This window comes from Oncorhynchus gorbuscha, linkage group LG18 (genome assembly GCF_021184085.1).
Source record: "Oncorhynchus gorbuscha isolate QuinsamMale2020 ecotype Even-year linkage group LG18, OgorEven_v1.0, whole genome shotgun sequence".
In the NCBI taxonomy this organism is placed as follows: domain Eukaryota; kingdom Metazoa; phylum Chordata; class Actinopteri; order Salmoniformes; family Salmonidae; genus Oncorhynchus; species Oncorhynchus gorbuscha.
Window position 1 is genome coordinate 69,477,282 of NC_060190.1, and position 18,158 is coordinate 69,495,439.

Genomic DNA, 18,158 nt, shown 5'->3' on the forward strand with positions numbered 1-18,158 from the left:
ATTTAAACTACTTCAAAATCTTATCAGTGGAAGAAATAGTTTCTTACCTATGAACGTGTCTGGAACAAGTTGACCGCTTCTCACACGCTTTGTTTTTGTGGCTCCATCTTCCTCATCAGACTCATCTGTGCTTACTACTATGTCATCGTATTCGATCCAGATCCAGCATCTCCCTCAGCCCCTGCAGCTCCACCACCTGCAGCCCCACCACCTGCAGCACCACCACCTGCAGCTCCACCACCTGCAGCCCCACCACCTGCAGCCCCACCACCTGCAGATCCAACACCTGCAGCCCCAGCACCTGCAGCACCTGCAGCTCCTGCACCTGCAGCCCCACCTCCTGAGGCTTTCTTCTTTGCCTTTGCTTTCTCCTTAGCATCTTTTAATTTAGCAGCTTTTTTCTCTGCCTTAGCCTTAGCCTTAGCTTCCGCAGCCCTTGCTGCCTCTCTGGCGGCTTTGGTGGCTGCATCAGCGGCCTCTTTCTCAGCCTGGGTGGCTGCATCAGTGATGGCTCTCTCGGCAGCCTTTATCTTTGCTTCCGCCAACCTCTCTTCCATGTCTTTCTTGTGTTTTTCCGCCTGCTCCTTTGCTATTTTCTCCAGATCCAAATCACCTCCTCCAGCCTGGGTTGTTTTGCGAGCTATCTTCTTGCCTTTGTTCGCAGGGTTCTTGTCAACTAAATGAGAGAATTTGCGAGTTATTTAATATAATGGTAGCCAGTGATGTGTGTGTGATTCACCGTTCATTTATATGGTTTATGAATGCAACTGATATGCTGAAAGATTGTTCAAAAACATTCCATGAGAAGATTGAATAACCTCACCTTCCACCACAAGCCAGGCATTGCAGGAATGGATACCTGCCACAGCTGCGTAGATACCAGCGTCCAAAGGCTGACAATCCTTCACTAACAACTTGTGGATGAGCTTGTCTTCAGACACTGTGATTTCAAATTTGTCATCATTTTCTATCGGGGCACTCTTGCCCATCCAATTAATCTCAGCCATAGGTGCCGTTAAGACACACTGAAAGATGGCATCTTGTCTTTCTTCTGCCTTCACCTCCTGAATTTTGACCGCAAAATTTACAGGTGGAACTGAAAGATGGATAGAGAGTTGGGAATAATACTTTGCTCTTGTTTAACTTTAATTCCACATAGTGTCATTAACTATTTTGTAATAATCATATTATTGTAAAAAAAATTATAGTCTCTATTTAGACTGAGATTTGCATTTGTACTCACTTTTGAAATCCGTAGAGAAGATATTAACTCCCTCTACATCCACTGAATAGAGACCAGCATCTTCCGGGTCTAGATTTTTGATCGTGAAAATGAATTTTTTACCAACTCGTTTCAGTTGGTGCTTCATTTCTTCTTCCATCTCAAGGGTGTAAGGAACCATAACACCATCCTGCAGAGTGTATATATCTTTTACTTTTTAATCATTTTTTAATGTACTTTCCGAGAGTCAGATGAACTTGTTGATACCAGTTTTATATCTCTGCGTCCATTATGAAGGAAGTTGGAGGTAGTTTTGTGAGCCAATGCTAACTGGCGTTAGCACAGTGACTGGAAGTCGACAGCTGTTCCCATAGACTTCCTGTCACTGCGCTAACTCTACTTAGCATTTGCGCTAAATTTAGTTGCCAACTTTCTTTAAACTGCACACAGAGACATAAAAATAGTATCCAAAAGTTCATCTGAGTCTGGGGAAGTAGATACAGGTCATTCGGAAAGTATTCAGACCCCTTGCCTTTTTCCACATTTTGTTACGTTACATACAGCCTTATTCTAAAATGGATTAAATGAAACATTTTTCTCATCAATCTGCACACAATACCCCATAATGCCAAAACAAAAACAGTTTTTTTAAACTTATTTTATAAGTATTCGGACCCTTTGCTATGAGACTATGAATTTAGTTCAGGTACATCATGTTTCCATTGATCATCCATGATATGTTTCGACAACTTCATTGGCGTCAACCTGTGGTAAATTCAATTGATTGGACATGACTTGGAAGGGCACACACCTGTCTATATAAAGTCCCACAGTTGACAGTGCATGTCAGAGCATAAGCCAAGCCATGAGGTCGAAGGAAATGTCCGTAGAGTTCCCAGAACATGATTGTGTCGAGGGACAGATCTGGGGAAGGGTACCAAAACATTTCTGCAGCATAAAAGTCCCCCAAAACACAGTGGCCTCCATCATTCTTAAATGGAAAACGTTTGGAATCACCAAGACTCTTCCTTGAGCTGGCTGCCCGGCCAAACTGAGCAATCTGGGGAGAAAGGTCTTGGTCCGGGAGGTGACCAAGAATCCGATGGTAAATCTGACAGAGCTCCAGAGCTCCCCTTCCTCTGTGGAGGGGAGAAACTTCCAGAAGGACAACCATCTTGTCAACACCAATCACGTCTTTATGGTAGAGTGGCGAGACTGAAGCCCAAGAATACCCAAGAATACTAGAGGCTGTAATTGCTGCTAAAGGTGCTTCAAGAAAAGTACTAAATAAAGGGTCTGAATACTTATTTAAATGAAATAAACAGGAGAGCTTGAACAGTTTGGTATGAGCTTTCATACCTTGTAGAGGAAAATTCTGCTGCTGGCATCTTTAAGATCCATGTCAATTTCAAACGTTGCATTTTCATCAGCATTGACTTCGATGTGTTTGAGCGAACTGATATGTTCAATAAACTGAAACAGACAAATATAAAAGGTACAATGACTGAGAAACCATAAGATCTTTGGTAACTGACACATTTCCCCGTTTACTTTATTGGTGTTTTCTTCAAAATAACACCAGTAAAAAGATATTCCATAGTACTATACCTGTGCCTGTTCAACCTCTCTCTCCTTTTTCATTTCAGCCAGTTTTGTCAGCATCCCACGAAAATTAGTGATGCCGTACTCAGCACAGATTTGTTCATAATCTTTCTTGTCGGCACTCATCAGGATCTCCCAAACTTTCTCTTCAGATTCGAGTGGCTTTTGCTCATGGACATCTCCCCTGCTGATCATATCAAATCAAATGTTATTTGTCACATGTGCCGAATACAACAGGTGTACAGTGAAATGCTTAATTAAAAGTGCATAACCTACAATGTTTTAAAAAGTTGAGAAATAAAAGTGTCAAGTAAAAAAACAAGTAAAAAATATATAATAAAAGTAACAAATAATTAAACAGCAGCTGTAAAATAACAATAGCGAGGCTATATACAGGGGGTACCGGTACAGAGTCAATGTTAGTTGAGGTAATTGAGGTAATATGTACATGTAGGTAGAGTACAAAAGTGACTATGCATAGATAATAAACGGAGAGTAGCAGCAGCGTAAAAGAGGGGTCTGGGTAGCCCTTTGATTAGCTGTTCAGGAGTCTTATGGCTTGGTGGTAGAAGCTGTTATGAAGCCTTTTGGACCTAGACTTGGTGCTCCGGTACTGCTTGCTGTGCGGTAGCAGAGAGAACAGTCCATGACTAGAGTGGCTGAAGTCTTTGACAATCTTTTGGGCCTTCCTCTGACACCACCTGGTATTGAGGTCCTGGATGACAGGAAGCTTGGTCCCCGTGATGTACTGGGCTGTACGCACTACTCTCTGTAGTGCCTTGCAGTCGGAGGCGGAGCAGTTGCCATGCCAGGCAGTGATGCAACCACATGCTCTCGGTGGTGCAGCTGTAGAACCTTTTGAGGAGCTGAGGACCATTGCCAAATTTTTTCAGTCACTTGAGGGGGGAATAGACTTTGTCGTGCCCTCTTCACGGCTGTCTTAGTGTGTTTGAACCATGATAGTTTGTTGGTGATGTAGACGCCAAGGAACTTGAAGGTCTCAACCTGCTGCACTGCAGCTGTCATGTTTGTCATTCATTGTCATGTCTTGTCCCTGTGCTCCCCATGCTATTCGTTTCCCTCTGCTGGTCTTGTTTGGTTCTATCCCTCTCTCTCCCCCTCCCCCTTTCACTCTCTCGCTCTCTCTTCTCTCTGTCGTTCCGTTCCTGCTCCCAGCTGTTCCTATTCCCCTAATCATCATTTAGCCTTCCCACACCTGTTCCCGATCCTTTCCCCTGATTAGACTCCCTATTTATTCCTTTGTTATCCGTTCCTGTTCCATCGGTTCCTTGTTTTGTATTCCATGCTGTAATTGCGTTTCGCCCTGTCCTGTCGTGTTTTTTTTGCCGTGATTGTGTATCACCCTGTCCTGTCGTGTTTTGTGCCTTCTTCAGACGCTGCGTGTGAGCAGGTGTCTCAGTTGACTACGGCCTGCGCCTACCCGAAGCGACCTGCAGTCTGTGGCCGCTTCTCCAGTTGTTTTCCCCCTCTACTATCTAGAGGATTTCAGTTATTCGGTTTTGAGCATTAATAAACTCTGTTTCTGTTAAGTCGCGTTTGGGTCCTCCTTCACCTGCATAACAGAAGGAACCGATCAAAGAATGGACCCAGCGACTTCAGACGCTCGTTACACTGCCGTCGAGATCCAAGGAGCCATGCTCGGCAGACACGAGCAGGAATTGTCTGCTGCTCGCCATGCCGTGGAGAACCTGGCCGCTCAGGTTTCCGACCTCTCTGGACAGTTCCAGAGTCTACGTCTCGTGCCACCTGTTACTCCCTGGCCTGCCGAGCCTCCTGAACCCAGGGTTAATAACCCACCTTGCTACTCCGGGCAGCCCACTGAGTGCCGCTCCTTTCTCACGCAGTGTGAGATTGTGTTCTCTCTCCAACCCCACACATACTCTAGAGAGAGAGCTCGGGTTGCTTTCGTCATTTCACTCCTTACTGGCCGGGCTCGAGAATGGGGCACAGCTATCTGGGAGGCAAGGGCTGATTGCTCTAACAGATTCCAGAACTTTAAAGAGGAGATGATTCGGGTTTTTGACCGTTCAGTTTTTGGTGAGGAGGCTTCTAGGGCCCTGGCTTCCTTATGCCAAGGTGAACGGTCCATAACGGATTATTCCATTGAGTTTCGCACTCTTGCTGCCTCTAGTGAGTGGAACGAGCCGGCGCTGCTCGCTCGTTTTCTGGAGGGACTCCACGCAGTGGTTAAGGATGAGATTCTCTCCCGGGAGGTTCCTTCAGATGTGGACTCCTTGATTGCTCTCGCCATCCGCATAGAACGACGGGTAGATCTTCGTCACCGGGCTCGTGGAAGAGAGCTCGCATCAACGGTGTTTCCCTGCTCCGCATCGCAACCATCTCCCTCTGGCTTTGAGACTGAGCCCATGCAGCTGGGAGGGATTCGCATCTCGAATAAGGAGAGGGAACAGAGGATCACCAACCGCCTGTGCCTCTATTGCGGAGTTGCTGGACATTTTGTTATTTCATGTCCAGTAAGAGGCCAGAGCCCATCAGTAAGCGGAGGGCTACTGGTGAGCGCTACTACTCAGGTCCCTTCATCTAGATCTTGTACTACTATGTCGGTCCATCTACGCTGGACCGGTTCGGTGCTACATGCAGTGCTTTGATTGACTCTGGGGCTGAGGGTTGTTTCATGGACGAAGCATGGGCTCGGAAACATAACATTCCTTTCAGACCGTTAGACAGGCCTACGCCCATGTTTGCCTTAGATGGTAGTCATCTTCCCAGTATCAAATTTGAGACACTACCTTTAACTCTCACAGTATCTGGTAACCACAGTGAGACTATATCTTTTTGATTTTTCGTTCACCGTTTACACCTGTTGTTTTGGGTCACCCCTGGCTTGTATGTCATAATCCTTCTATTAATTGGTCTAGTAATTCTATCCTATCCTGGAACGTTTCTTGTCATGTGAAGTGTTTAATGTCTGCCATCCCTCCCATTTCTTCTGTCCCTACTTCTCAGGAGGAACCTGGCGATTTGACAGGAGTGCCGGAGGAATATCATGATCTGCGCACGGTCTTCAGTCGGTCCCGAGCCAACTCCCTTCCTCCTCACCGGTCGTATGATTGTAGTATTGATCTCCTTCCGGGGACCACTCCTCCTCGAGGTAGACTATACTCTCTGTCGGCTCCCGAACGTAAGGCACTCGAGGATTATTTGTCTGTGTCTCTTGACGCCGGTACCATAGTGCCTTCTTCCTCTCCGGCCGGGGCGGGGTTCTTTTTTGTTAAGAAGAAGGACGGTACTCTGCGCCCCTGCGTGGATTATCGAGGGCTGAATGACATAACGGTTAAGAATCGTTATCCGCTTCCCCCTTATGTCATCAGCCTTCGAGATTCTGCAGGGAGCCAGGTGCTTTACTAAGTTGGACCTTCGTAACGCTTACCATCTCGTGCGCATCAGAGAGGGGGACGAGTGGAAAACGGCGTTTAATACTCCGTTAGGGCATTTTGAGTACCGGGTTCTGCCGTTCGGTCTCGCCAATGCGCCAGCTGTTTTTCAGGCATTAGTTAATGATGTTCTGAGAGACATGCTGAACATTTTTGTTTTTGTCTATCTTGACGATATCCTGATTTTTTCTCCGTCACTCGAGATTCATGTTCAGCACGTTCGACGTGTTCTACAGCGCCTTTTAGAGAATTGTCTCTACGTAAAGGCTGAGAAGTGCTCTTTTCATGTCTCCTCCGTTACTTTTCTCGGTTCCGTTATTTCCGCTGAAGGCATTCAGATGGATTCCGCTAAGGTCCAAGCTGTCAGTGATTGGCCCGTTCCAAGGTCACGTGTCGAGTTGCAGCGCTTCTTAGGTTTCGCTAATTTCTATCGGCGTTTCATTCGTAATTTCGGTCAAGTTGCTGCCCCTCTCACAGCTCTTACTTCTGTCAAGACGTGTTTTAAGTGGTCCGGTTCCGCCCAGGGAGCTTTTGATCTTCTAAAAGAACGTTTTACGTCCGCTCCTATCCTCGTTACTCCTGACGTCACCAGACAATTCATTGTCGAGGTTGACGCTTCAGAGGTAGGCGTGGGAGCCATTCTATCCCAGCGCTCCCAGTCTGACGATAAGGTTCATCCTTGCGCTTATTTTTCTCATCGCCTGTCGCCATCTGAGCGCAACTATGATGTGGGTAACCGTGAACTGCTCGCCATCCGCTTAGCCCTAGGCGAATGGCGACAGTGGTTGGAGGGGCGACCGTTCCTTTTGTCGTTTGGACAGACCATAAGAACCTTGAGTACATCCGTTCTGCCAAACGACTTAATGCCCGTCAAGCTCGTTGGGCGTTGTTTTTCGCTCGTTTCGAGTTTGTGATTTCTTACCGTCCGGGTAGCAAGAACACCAAGCCTGATGCCTTATCCCGTCTGTTTAGTTCTTCTGTGGCTTCTACTGATCCCGAGGGGATTCTTCCTTATGGGCGTGTTGTCGGGTTAACAGTCTGGGGAATTGAAAGACAGGTTAAGCAAGCACTCACGCACACTGCGTCGCCGCGCGCTTGTCCTAGTAACCTCCTTTTCGTCCCTGTTTCCACTCGTCTGGCTGTTCTTCAGTGGGCTCACTCTGCCAAGTTAGCGGGTCATCCCGGTGTTCGAGGCACTCTTGCGTCTATTCGCCAGCGCTTTTGGTGGCCGACTCAGGAGCGTGACACGCGCCGTTTCGTGGCTGCCTGTTCGGACTGCGCGCAGACTAAGTCGGGTAACTCTCCTCCTGCCGGTCGTCTCAGACCGCTCCCCATTCCTTCTCGACCATGGTCTCACATTGCCTTAGACTTCATTACCGGTCTGCCTTTGTCTGCGGGGAAGACTGTGATTCTGACGGTTGTCGATAGGTTCTCTAAGGCGGCACATTTCATTCCCCTCGCTAAACTTCCTTCCGCTAAGGAGACGGCACAAATCATTATTGAGAATGTATTCAGAATTCATGGCCTCCCGTTAGACGCCGTTTCAGACAGAGGTCCGCAATTCACGTCACAGTTTTGGAGGGAGTTCTGTCGTTTGATTGGTGCGTCCGTCAGTCTCTCTTCCGGGTTTCATCCCCAGTCTAACGGTCAAGCAGAGAGGGCCAATCAGACGATTGGTCGCATACTACGCAGCCTTTCTTTCAGGAACCCTGCGTCTTGGGCAGAACAGCTCCCCTGGGCAGAATACGCTCACAATTCGCTTCCTTCGTCTGCTACCGGGTTATCTCCGTTTCAGAGTAGTCTGGGTTACCAGCCTCCTCTGTTCTCATCCCAGCTTGCCGAGTCCAGCGTTCCCTCCGCTCAAGCGTTTGTCCAACGTTGTGAGCGCACCTGGAGGAGGGTGAGGTCTGCACTTTGCCGTTACAGGGCACAGACGGTGAGAGCCGCCAATAAACGCAGGATTAAGAGTCCAAGGTATTGTTGCGGCCAGAGAGTGTGGCTTTCCACTCGCAACCTTCCTCTTACGACAGCTTCTCGTAAGTTGACTCCGCGGTTCATTGGTCCGTTCCGTGTCTCCCAGGTCGTCAATCCTGTCGCTGTGCGACTGCTTCTTCCGCGACATCTTCGTCGCGTCCATCCTGTCTTCCATGTCTCCTGTGTTAAGCCTTTTCTTCGCACCCCCGTTCGTCTTCCCTCCCCCCTCCCGTCCTTGTCGAGAGCGCACCTATTTACAAGGTACATAAAATTATGGACATGCGTTCTCGGGACGGGGTCACCAATACCTAGTGGATTGGGAGGGTTACGGTCCTGAGGAGAGGAGTTGGGTTCCGTCTCGGGACGTGCTGGACCGTTCGCTCATCGATGATTTCCTCCGTTGCCGCCAGGATTCCTCCTCGAGTGCGCCAGGAGGCGCTCGGTGAGTGGGGGTACTGTCATGTTTGTCATTCATTGTCATGTCTTGTCCCTGTGCTCCCCATGCTATTCGTTTCCCTCTGCTGGTCTTGTTTGGTTCTATCCCTCTCTCTCCCCCTCCCCTTTCACTCTCTCGCTCTCTCTTCTCTCTGTCGTTCCGTTCCTGCTCCCAGCTGTTCCTATTCCCCTAATCATCATTTAGCCTTCCCACACCTGTTCCCGATCCTTTCCCTGATTAGACTCCCTATTTATTCCTTTGTTATCCGTTCCTGTTCCATCGGTTCCTTGTTTTGTATTCCATGCTGTAATTGCGTTTCGCCCTGTCCTGTCGTGTTTTTTTTGCCGTGATTGTGTATCACCCTGTCCTGTCGTGTTTTGTGCCTTCTTCAGACGCTGCGTGTGAGCAGGTGTCTCAGTTGACTACGGCCTGCGCCTACCCGGCGACCTGCAGTCTGTGGCCGCTTCTCCAGTTGTTTTCCCCTCTACTATCTAGAGGATTTCAGTTATTCGGTTTTGAGCATTAATAAACTCTGTTTCTGTTAAGTCGCGTTTGGGTCCTCCTTCACCTGCATAACAGCAGCACCGTCGATGAGAATGGGGCGTACTTGTTCCTCCTTTTACTCTAGTCCATAATAATCTCCTTTGTCTTGATCACTTTGAGGGACAGGTTGTTGTCTTGGCACCACATGGCCAGGTCACTGACCTCCTCCCAATAGACAGTCTCATCATTGTTGGTAATCATCAGCAAACTTGATGATGGTGTTTGAGTCATGCCTGGCAATGCAGTCATGAGTGAACCAGGAGTACAGGACGGGACTGAGCACACACCCCTGAGGGGCCCCTGTGTTAAGGATAAGTGGATGTGTTGTTACCTACTCTTACCACATGGGGGTGGCCCGTCAGGAAGTCTAGGATCCAGTTGCAGAGGGAGGTGTTTAGTCACACAGGATGATCATTTACCATGCATGCATTAATTTGAATTGCTATTACAGAGTTGCAGCCTGTATTTAGTCTGCTTTTTAAAATGAATTGTCTCCTGTTATACAAATCTATTCAGCATTGTGTTTCCCTCTGTCACTTAGGGTGTGTTTTCCAGATCTAAACCCTTTTCAATCAGAGAGCTTTAACTTATTGTTACCTTCTTTTTAGAGAACTAGGTCTTCTGTTTGAAAGGTTTAGGAGTTAGGGAACTGAATGTCAACCACTAAAATACCTGTTCAATGAGTACAATGTAATGCATTCTCTTACCGCTTCTTCAACATTGTTCTAAGAGACCCAGGATTGAGTGCTTCTTGTTCTTCTTTGGACTTGGCTAATTCCTTCGTCTTTTTGAATCCAACTGGACAGAAACGATTCGTAATGTTTATGTCTTAAAGTGTTGATCATTCTTTTTAAATCATTAGAATGCACTTGCATGACAAGATAAATATTGCTTAAGAGAGGTTTAGATTAGATGTGTTAGAATTCTCTTTTTGTGTGTCCTACCTTCAATGACATTCAGCTGGATAGTGCAAACAGCCTTTCCATACTCATTTGTTGCAAAGCATTTGTAGGTGTCGGCATCTTCTGCAGATACTTTGGGGATCTGTAAGCAAACTGATAATGTATTAACTACGTACTTATCATCGACTGCTGTTAAGGTCCATAAAACAAATCAATTGAAATATACTTCAAGGGTAATTGCTTTATTTATTTTAAAATCCAGGAATTTAACCAATAATTATTATAATACATTTTTTCATGTTAAAGGGTTGAAATATAAAGGTCGGAGTAAAAAGGAGGGGACATGTAGAAGTCAAGAGATTGGGCAGCATTTGATGGAACTGAAATTGTCAAAATGTCCCCTTTATTGTTGAGTATAAGAACCAGTTGGTGCTGAATGGTGATAAACATGCTTACCTCGAGGGTGTGCTCACCAGACGCCTCGTCATACTTGCTCTGGAATTTCACTGGATCGTCTATCTTTCCATTTGCTCGGTTCCATGTCACGTTGGGTGTAGGTTCACCATGCACAATGGCTTTGAACACCCCAAACTTGCCTGATTTGTGATTAGAGTCATAGAATACTTGTAAATAGTAGTAATTTTGACCATTGTGTTTTTCTTCCGATGTCCAATATTTGTTCGTATTTGGGTGTCTAATTAGTCCATCCTTTTGGTGATACAATTTTATATAAGGATTAGTGAGATAGGTCGGACTGTATTTGTTTGGTATTTTATTGAATACATTGCATTTTCACCAAATATGATGTGTAACATTTGTTATACAACTACCCCCAATGATGAAAGAGCTAGGTGTTAATTATGGCATATGCTTTAATAAGGAGCTTAACAGACTGCCTCTATTAAAGGTTGTGTCACCAATCTAAGTGTGCAAGGTTAAATAAGGATTTGGTATGTGAGTGGGTAGGGCATAGAAGGTCATCATAATCATAAATTATGTAGAGTCTACATTTCATTTCTGTTGCAAATGAAGTTCATATGAGCCGTCTGTAAGGATTGCATTTTGTGGACTTCACCATACATCACATGCCTTATGACCACTGTCACATGTCAGGGCCTGAAGCCTGTGGAACCTACTCCAAATGATATGAATGTCTCAACTGAGATGTAAAGTAATGCAATCGGGCCTATCCCTACATGTCCTTATGCTGCTTGTCTTAGTCAGGACATAATATAATATATGCCATTTAGCTGACACCTTGTTCCAAAGCACCTTACAGTCATGTGTGCATTTTATATATATATATTTATTTACTTATGGGAGGTCCTGGGAATGAATCCTACTCTCCTGACATTGCAGGTGCCATGCTCTACCAACTGAGTTTACAGAGGACCACATGTGTTAATCCCATCAGCACACCCGTTGCAGTGGGTCACTGTTCCCATTTTGGTTGACGCAATTCCTATGTGCTGCAGCTTGGAATAATACATTTGCCCCCCCCCCCCTTTGTTTATAAGGCAATCGCAGAACACACAAGATGTATTGCAGTATAATAGGACAGCTATGCCTGTTAATGCAGAATATTACATGATTAACTGTTCCTTACCCTCCTGAATGGTCAACGCGATGGGCTTGCGTGTGAAGTCAGGGTGGCTTTTCCCCTCTGGTATTTCCTCCACATACTGCGTGATCATAACTCCGGGGACTTTTGATCTGAATTTCTTGACTGATCACACACACCAAAAATACATCATTAGAAAATGGCGCAATAATTTGATAACATTGTTAGCACTTACTGTTTAAAACAATTGAGATTTGCATTAATGGATGACCAAATCTAACACGCATAAATGACTTAAATGTAAATGTAATACAGTTATAATCACTGAATTATTACATGCGTCAATATCATGTAATATTTGACTTTTTGAATGGAAGGGATTGAGGGCCATATTCGGACCTAATATTACTGTAGAAGTAGTCATAGTACAACTGATAACAGTCTTGTTAAAGCAATGGCTGATACACCAAAACATGGAGTAGACTAGTAGTATCAGGTTGGGAATACTGCCCTAAATCACATGCCACATCTAGCAAGAAAATACACCAATATGCAAAGTCTGCACGTGTCATTTTCATACCAAAATTAAGCCAACTAAGCAAAAAACATGATGTGATTATTATTTTCACTTTAGATCAATGCATCATTGTTCTCTTAATATTTATGGTACAGTACATTTTTCTTTCAAAGCTGAAATCTGTAGTTGGTGAAACTACCATGTCCTGTTAGAGATATTGCATCAACAAATAAGTTACTTCAAACAATGTCACGATGCTGGATGCTCCTCTCCTCTGTTTCATCTTCAAAACAAACCAATAACTAAGGGGCTGGGGTGAACAGAGGTGCTGTTGCCCCCTTTACGGATTTCAGCTTTAATGTGATGTCTCTTTTTTATTATAACAGCTGCAAATGTAGCACTGCTGCAGAGACTTAGTCAATCTGACCCCAACTGTTTCAAATTATGTTTGGTCATCCATCCTCTTTCCATCCATATTTCTCTGTTTTATTTGACTACTGTAACTGAACATAAATATAATTCCACAGCACTGATGAGTAATCATGAGCAAATAATTGTTTGATGCAGATGTTAATTGCCTGTAAGAACATTTTCTCGAAACCCCATAACCTAAAACCTAGGTCATGAAGGGCCCAATCTGTCCTCCCACATACTCAACTTGTATTCTCTTGCACAATATACAGGTTGCAAGACAATATAAGGACCTCATAGCAATCATCCCTTTAATAAGGATAGTTTGTCAGTATTAATGGATTTGTCATTTGTTTAGAATTCTACAATGAAGTGTGTCTGTTGTGACGCTGAAAATTTGAGTCAAACACGTACACGAATTACACCACTCATACGATGATGTATAGAGTAGCCTACATGCAACACAGTCATTACTTTCATCCACCATGCTTTGGTACAGTAAAACACCCAGACCAAAAGTACAAGGTATACTCTCTTAGAAAAAAACATGCTATCTAAAACCTTAAAGGGTTCTTCAGCTTTCCCCAGAGGATAACCATTAGAAGAACCCTTTTTGGTTTCCATGTTGAGGCCTTTTGGGTTCAGTGTAGAACCCTTTCCACAGTGGACTTTTTTTCAAATATTTTTTTTCCCTAATTTTTTTCTAAGATTGTACAAAGAGAAAGACACATTAATGGAAACTCAAGTAGCTGGAGTTTCCTTTTCTCTTGCATACCTTTTTTGTGGTGGGGATTTTCCATAGCACCCCCAGCACCTTCCACTTTACAAGCAACATGACAGCAAGAGAAAGGAAATAGCACAGGAAACATTAATCCTGACAAAAGCACCTGAGAGAGTCTTGGGAACTTCGACAGGATTATGAATCCACACATACAGTACATAGATACATACGATTAACATTAAACACAAGGACAGGGGAAACATCCAACACACACAACTTGGAGAGAACCAACCTCCTAAGGTTTTTCAGAAGATTATTTTATGGAACAAACGTTTGAAAGAAAAATTCTGAAAGATTAATTGTATATATACATTTGTAACCATTATGAATTTCTGAGTACATCAAAATGGAGTTAACAGCAATTATATTGTTCCCTAAGTCATTATACTGCTTGTCTTAGTCTTAGTTATATATTTTAATATTTAGCATACAAGGTATGTTTTCTCTATGACGATGGCCTATTAATACTAACTAAGAACTAGTGGTGTTAAATTATACTAAATCTGCTGACCAACTTTGGTGTATCAGATATCAGATATGTCAGTCCTCATTGGCATCCAATAAGGTCCCATTTAATGTGTTGTGGTTGTCCATGGGGTTGGGCTTATGAGAGTCCTTTTCTGTGCCAGTTACAGTGCATATTAATAGTTGTCTGTAAATTGATTTGGAAAACAGCTGAGGAAGATGAGATATCCGATTATGTCTTCTACCAAACAGTTTATTGCCAAACATCCATATTTTGAGTGCAGTCTTCCATTTCAATCAACCCCACAGTGAAAATTCTTTAAAAGCTTCAGTTTACTGGTCAAATATGATCTCAAACTTAATCTTCTGTTTAGATTTGTTGACAAAGTAGATATGTTGTCAAGCATTCAGCACAGGTTTGTCAGATTTCTCTTGATGTTGAATCAGTTCTTCAGTTTAGTTTTTCTAGCATAAGCATGTTGTCTTACAGTTTTTTGATGAATGTTTTGTAAACTGCAAGTAAATAAAACAATTGACAGCACGTTTCATTCTTCACTCTTCATAATCGCGATAAACATCTTCTTTTTCGTTCTTCTGCTGAATCAGAAATATATTCATGCCCATTCTTTTTCCAATGTCACCCAATGACTGGCTGGTGATATTGCCTTATGATGGCGTTGACAGAGAAGTGTTTGACATGATTGGTTCACTAGAGGTGTTGACATGGTGATTTGACTGCTACTTCACATTTTAAGCTGATTGAAGCAATAACAAGCAGCTTGTATTTCTTCATGTTCTTGTTTAGCGAATGGTCCTTTTCGGCAATATCTTAATTCCTAGTGTAATTGACACTGTAGTAGGTGTTGTTAATATTTAATCAGGGTGCTCCTGTTTGGAAGACCAGATGATTGTGCACAAATTTTTGGATTGAAGCATCTCTTCAACTTCTTCTGGATAGCACAAGAGCAGAAGACATTATTAGGTGATGTTCTTGACGAAGCTTGTCATTTATGACTATCTAAATGTCATCTGTACTGAAAATGATCTCATATCTTCTCTACACTTAGTTGTGTATTGGATGGTCTAATTGATACTCTTTACATACCTTGATTTACTGGCAAACTATCGGTAGAAGACACTGGAGCACAGTGTTGCACACGCATTGCAACAATTGTTCTGTCAATACAGCAAAACCAAACATTTTTATGCCTGCAACTGTATCTTGGCAATCAATAACGGGCTATGATTCCTGCCTTTTTTGTTATTTACCCTTTGCCTGTGTGTGACTGCATTGGGTGGATGTCTGTCTTGATTCCACTGTTAAGAGGAGAAATCCATCACATTGCACTTACCCTTCTGCCCTTCGGCAGATTGATCTGTCACTTTCGACTTCATCACCTTCATCTTGGAATATTTTGGATCAGAAGGCTCTGTATCAGACATTCACACAGAGAAAAGGAATGTGAGTTAAAACTGTCAGGTTGAATGGAACATCACTACCACTGATTACAGTCATTGAGATGCCTACTAGTTACGAGACAAAATAAAAAGACACAAGAAAAAACAGGAGTTTCAAAAGAGATAATTTACATGAGTGACATTTTCTCCTCTTCAGCTAATAACCAGCAGGTGGCACTTGAGACTTGGGTTTACTGTTAGTTTGCACTTTTTCTAATCTCATTATAAGGTTGCGTATCAAAGAAACCCTAAAAATGACATCATCGGGGTAGTGTATCCTCCTCCCAGACGATACAGTATCAAGCAGCTGCTAGCAATGGAAGTGGTGCTGTTACTCTACCCAGTCAGTAAGAGGCAGCATGCAACACACGTCTATCTATTGGCCTTGTGTCGAACCACTGGATCGATGTCTATCCTAGGAATGTGATGCTGACATGTTTTGATTGAGCCCTGCAGTTGTTGAAATCTCTACTAAACCAAACTGTGGGAGGATATTGGGGGGGGGGGGGTGGGTTGCAACAGAGGCACCGAGGACGCTATAGATTATCCAGGTATTTGTAGATGGTTAATAGGGAACGTAGCTAACAAAGATCTCTGCTCTCTGCAGATTATAGATCACTTGTCTATATGGTTCTACAGGGTTAAGTGTTGATCCTACGTTTTGAGAATTTCTTCTAACAATTTTATGTTGACAATTTAATATTGAATTGTGTTCACGCAATACCTTAATCACCCATTTTTTTTTTAAAGCAATACTATCCTTGCCTGCCTGTGTTTATAGCATATGTTGTTTGGCTTGTCAAATGTCAAATATAAAATAGGATTTGATTTATAATGTACATCAGGTGTCCTCTGACACAGATTGTAAAGACAGAAATGCTAGGGATTTCAAGATACCGACTGACAGAACTTTTGGAGACATAGCAGTATCATTGGTCTACGAATGTAATAGCTCACACAACTCTTTATATCCTTCCTTTTTTTGTTCTAGTAGTAAAATTTCACCTAACGACTGTTCTGCCTATCAAGCCTTAAAATGCTCATTGGTTAGGGGTTGAAGAGGGGGGAGTTATTAAGAGTAAGTTAACTCGTATTTTTACATCTCGTCATAGATTCTTAGAAAATACGGTAAGGTGAGTGCTACCGCTTCAGGCCTTTATAATTATTAACATTTAGGTTTCATATTTCCGTACCATTGAAGGGATACATAAGGATATCTTGAGTTAATGTATGACAAGATACGTTGTTTATTGAAAGAACTTAGGTATACGTCATTACAGCTGAATTACCTTGAAATAACGTAATGACTATATTTTGTTTCTAAACTAGGACTGGTAGCATGCATTTTTAAAAACATTATATTAAGATATTATAGATGTTCTATATGATTTAGCATGTGGTGCAGATGACTCAGTTTTACATTTGAAACCCTGAACATTATGTGTTCGCATGATTTGCATGATGCCATAATCCCGCCCATCTGTTGGATGTTTAAAATGCATCAACAACATATTAGGCACAGAGCAGCATACAGTATGTGTGTTCACGTATGCAGTACACTATAAGGATCAGATGTGAATAATTCATTTTGGGGACATTTGTTTAATGTAAAAAAAATGGATGTTTTAGTGTACAAATCAAATTGTATTAGTCAAATGCGCCGAATACAACAGGTGTAGACCTTACAGTGAAATGCTTACTTACGAGCCCATATCCAACAATGCAGTTTAAAAAAATACGTATAAGAAATGAAAGTAACAAGTAATTAAAGAGCAGCAGCAAAATAACAATAGCAAGGCCATATACAGGGGCCTACCGGTACAGAGTCAATGTGCGAGGGTACATGAAGGTAGAGTTATTAAAGTAACTATGCATAGATGATAACAACAGAGTAGCAGCAGTGTATAAGAGGGGGGGGCAAGTAGTCTGGGTAGCTATTTGATTAGATGTTCAGGAGTCAAATGGCTTGGGGGTAGAAGCTTTTTAGAAGCCTCTTGGACCTAGACTTGGCGCTCCAGTACCGCTTTCTGTGTGGTAGCAGAGAGAACAGTCTTTGACTGTTCGGCTGGAGACTTTGACAATTTTATGGACCTTCCTCTGACACCACCTGGTTTAGAGGTCCTGGATGGCAGGAAGCTTGGCCCCAGTAATGTACTGGGCCATTCGCACTACCCTCTGTAGTGGCTTGCGGTCGGAGGCAGAGCAGCTGTCATACCAGGCAGTGATGCAACCAGTGCTCTAGATTGTGCAGCTGTAGAACATTTTGAGGATCTGAGGACCAATGCCAAATCTTTTCAATCTCCTGAGGGGGAATAGGTTTTGTCGTGCCCTCTTCGCAACTGTCTTTGTGTGCTTGGACCATGTTAGTTTGTTGGTGATATGGAGAACAGCTTCCCTAGAAGGCCAGCATCCCGGAGTCGCGTCTTCACTGTTGACATTGAGACTGGTGTTTTGCGGGTATTATTTAATCAATCTACCAGTTGAGGATTTGTGACGCGTCTGTTTCTCAAACTAGACACTCTAATGTACTTGTCCTCTTGCTTAGTTGTGCACCGGGGCCTCCCACTCCTCTTTCTATTCTGGTTAGAGACAGTTTGTGCTGTACTGTGACGGGAGTAGTACACAGCATTGTACCAGATCTTCAGGTTCTTGGCAATTCCTCGCATGGAATAGCCTTAATTTCTCAGGATAAGAATAGACTGACGAGTTTCAGAAGAAAGTAATTTGTTTCTGGACATTTTGAGCCTATAATTGAACCCACAAATGAAGGTCAGTTTCATTGCTTCTTTAATCAGAACCATTTTCAACTGTGCTAACATAATTGCAAAAGGGTTTTCTAATGATCAATTAGTGCCACGTCCTGACCTTAG

General features: G+C 43.4%; 1 protein-coding gene across 1 annotated transcript in view; it reads right to left on the bottom strand.

Annotated features, from left to right (window-relative positions):
* LOC124003605 (immunoglobulin-like and fibronectin type III domain-containing protein 1) overlaps positions 1-18,158 on the bottom strand; it is a 36,006-nt gene that overhangs the window by 13,162 nt on the left and 4,686 nt on the right. Inside the window, 10 exon segments of the mRNA XM_046312005.1 lie at positions 824-1,096; positions 1,244-1,412; positions 2,582-2,695; positions 2,831-3,011; positions 9,901-9,991; positions 10,138-10,237; positions 10,552-10,691; positions 11,702-11,821; positions 13,360-13,404; positions 15,183-15,260. Coding sequence (XP_046167961.1) covers positions 824-1,096; positions 1,244-1,412; positions 2,582-2,695; positions 2,831-3,011; positions 9,901-9,991; positions 10,138-10,237; positions 10,552-10,691; positions 11,702-11,821; positions 13,360-13,404; positions 15,183-15,234 — 1,285 coding nt within the window. The 5' untranslated portion in view covers positions 15,235-15,260.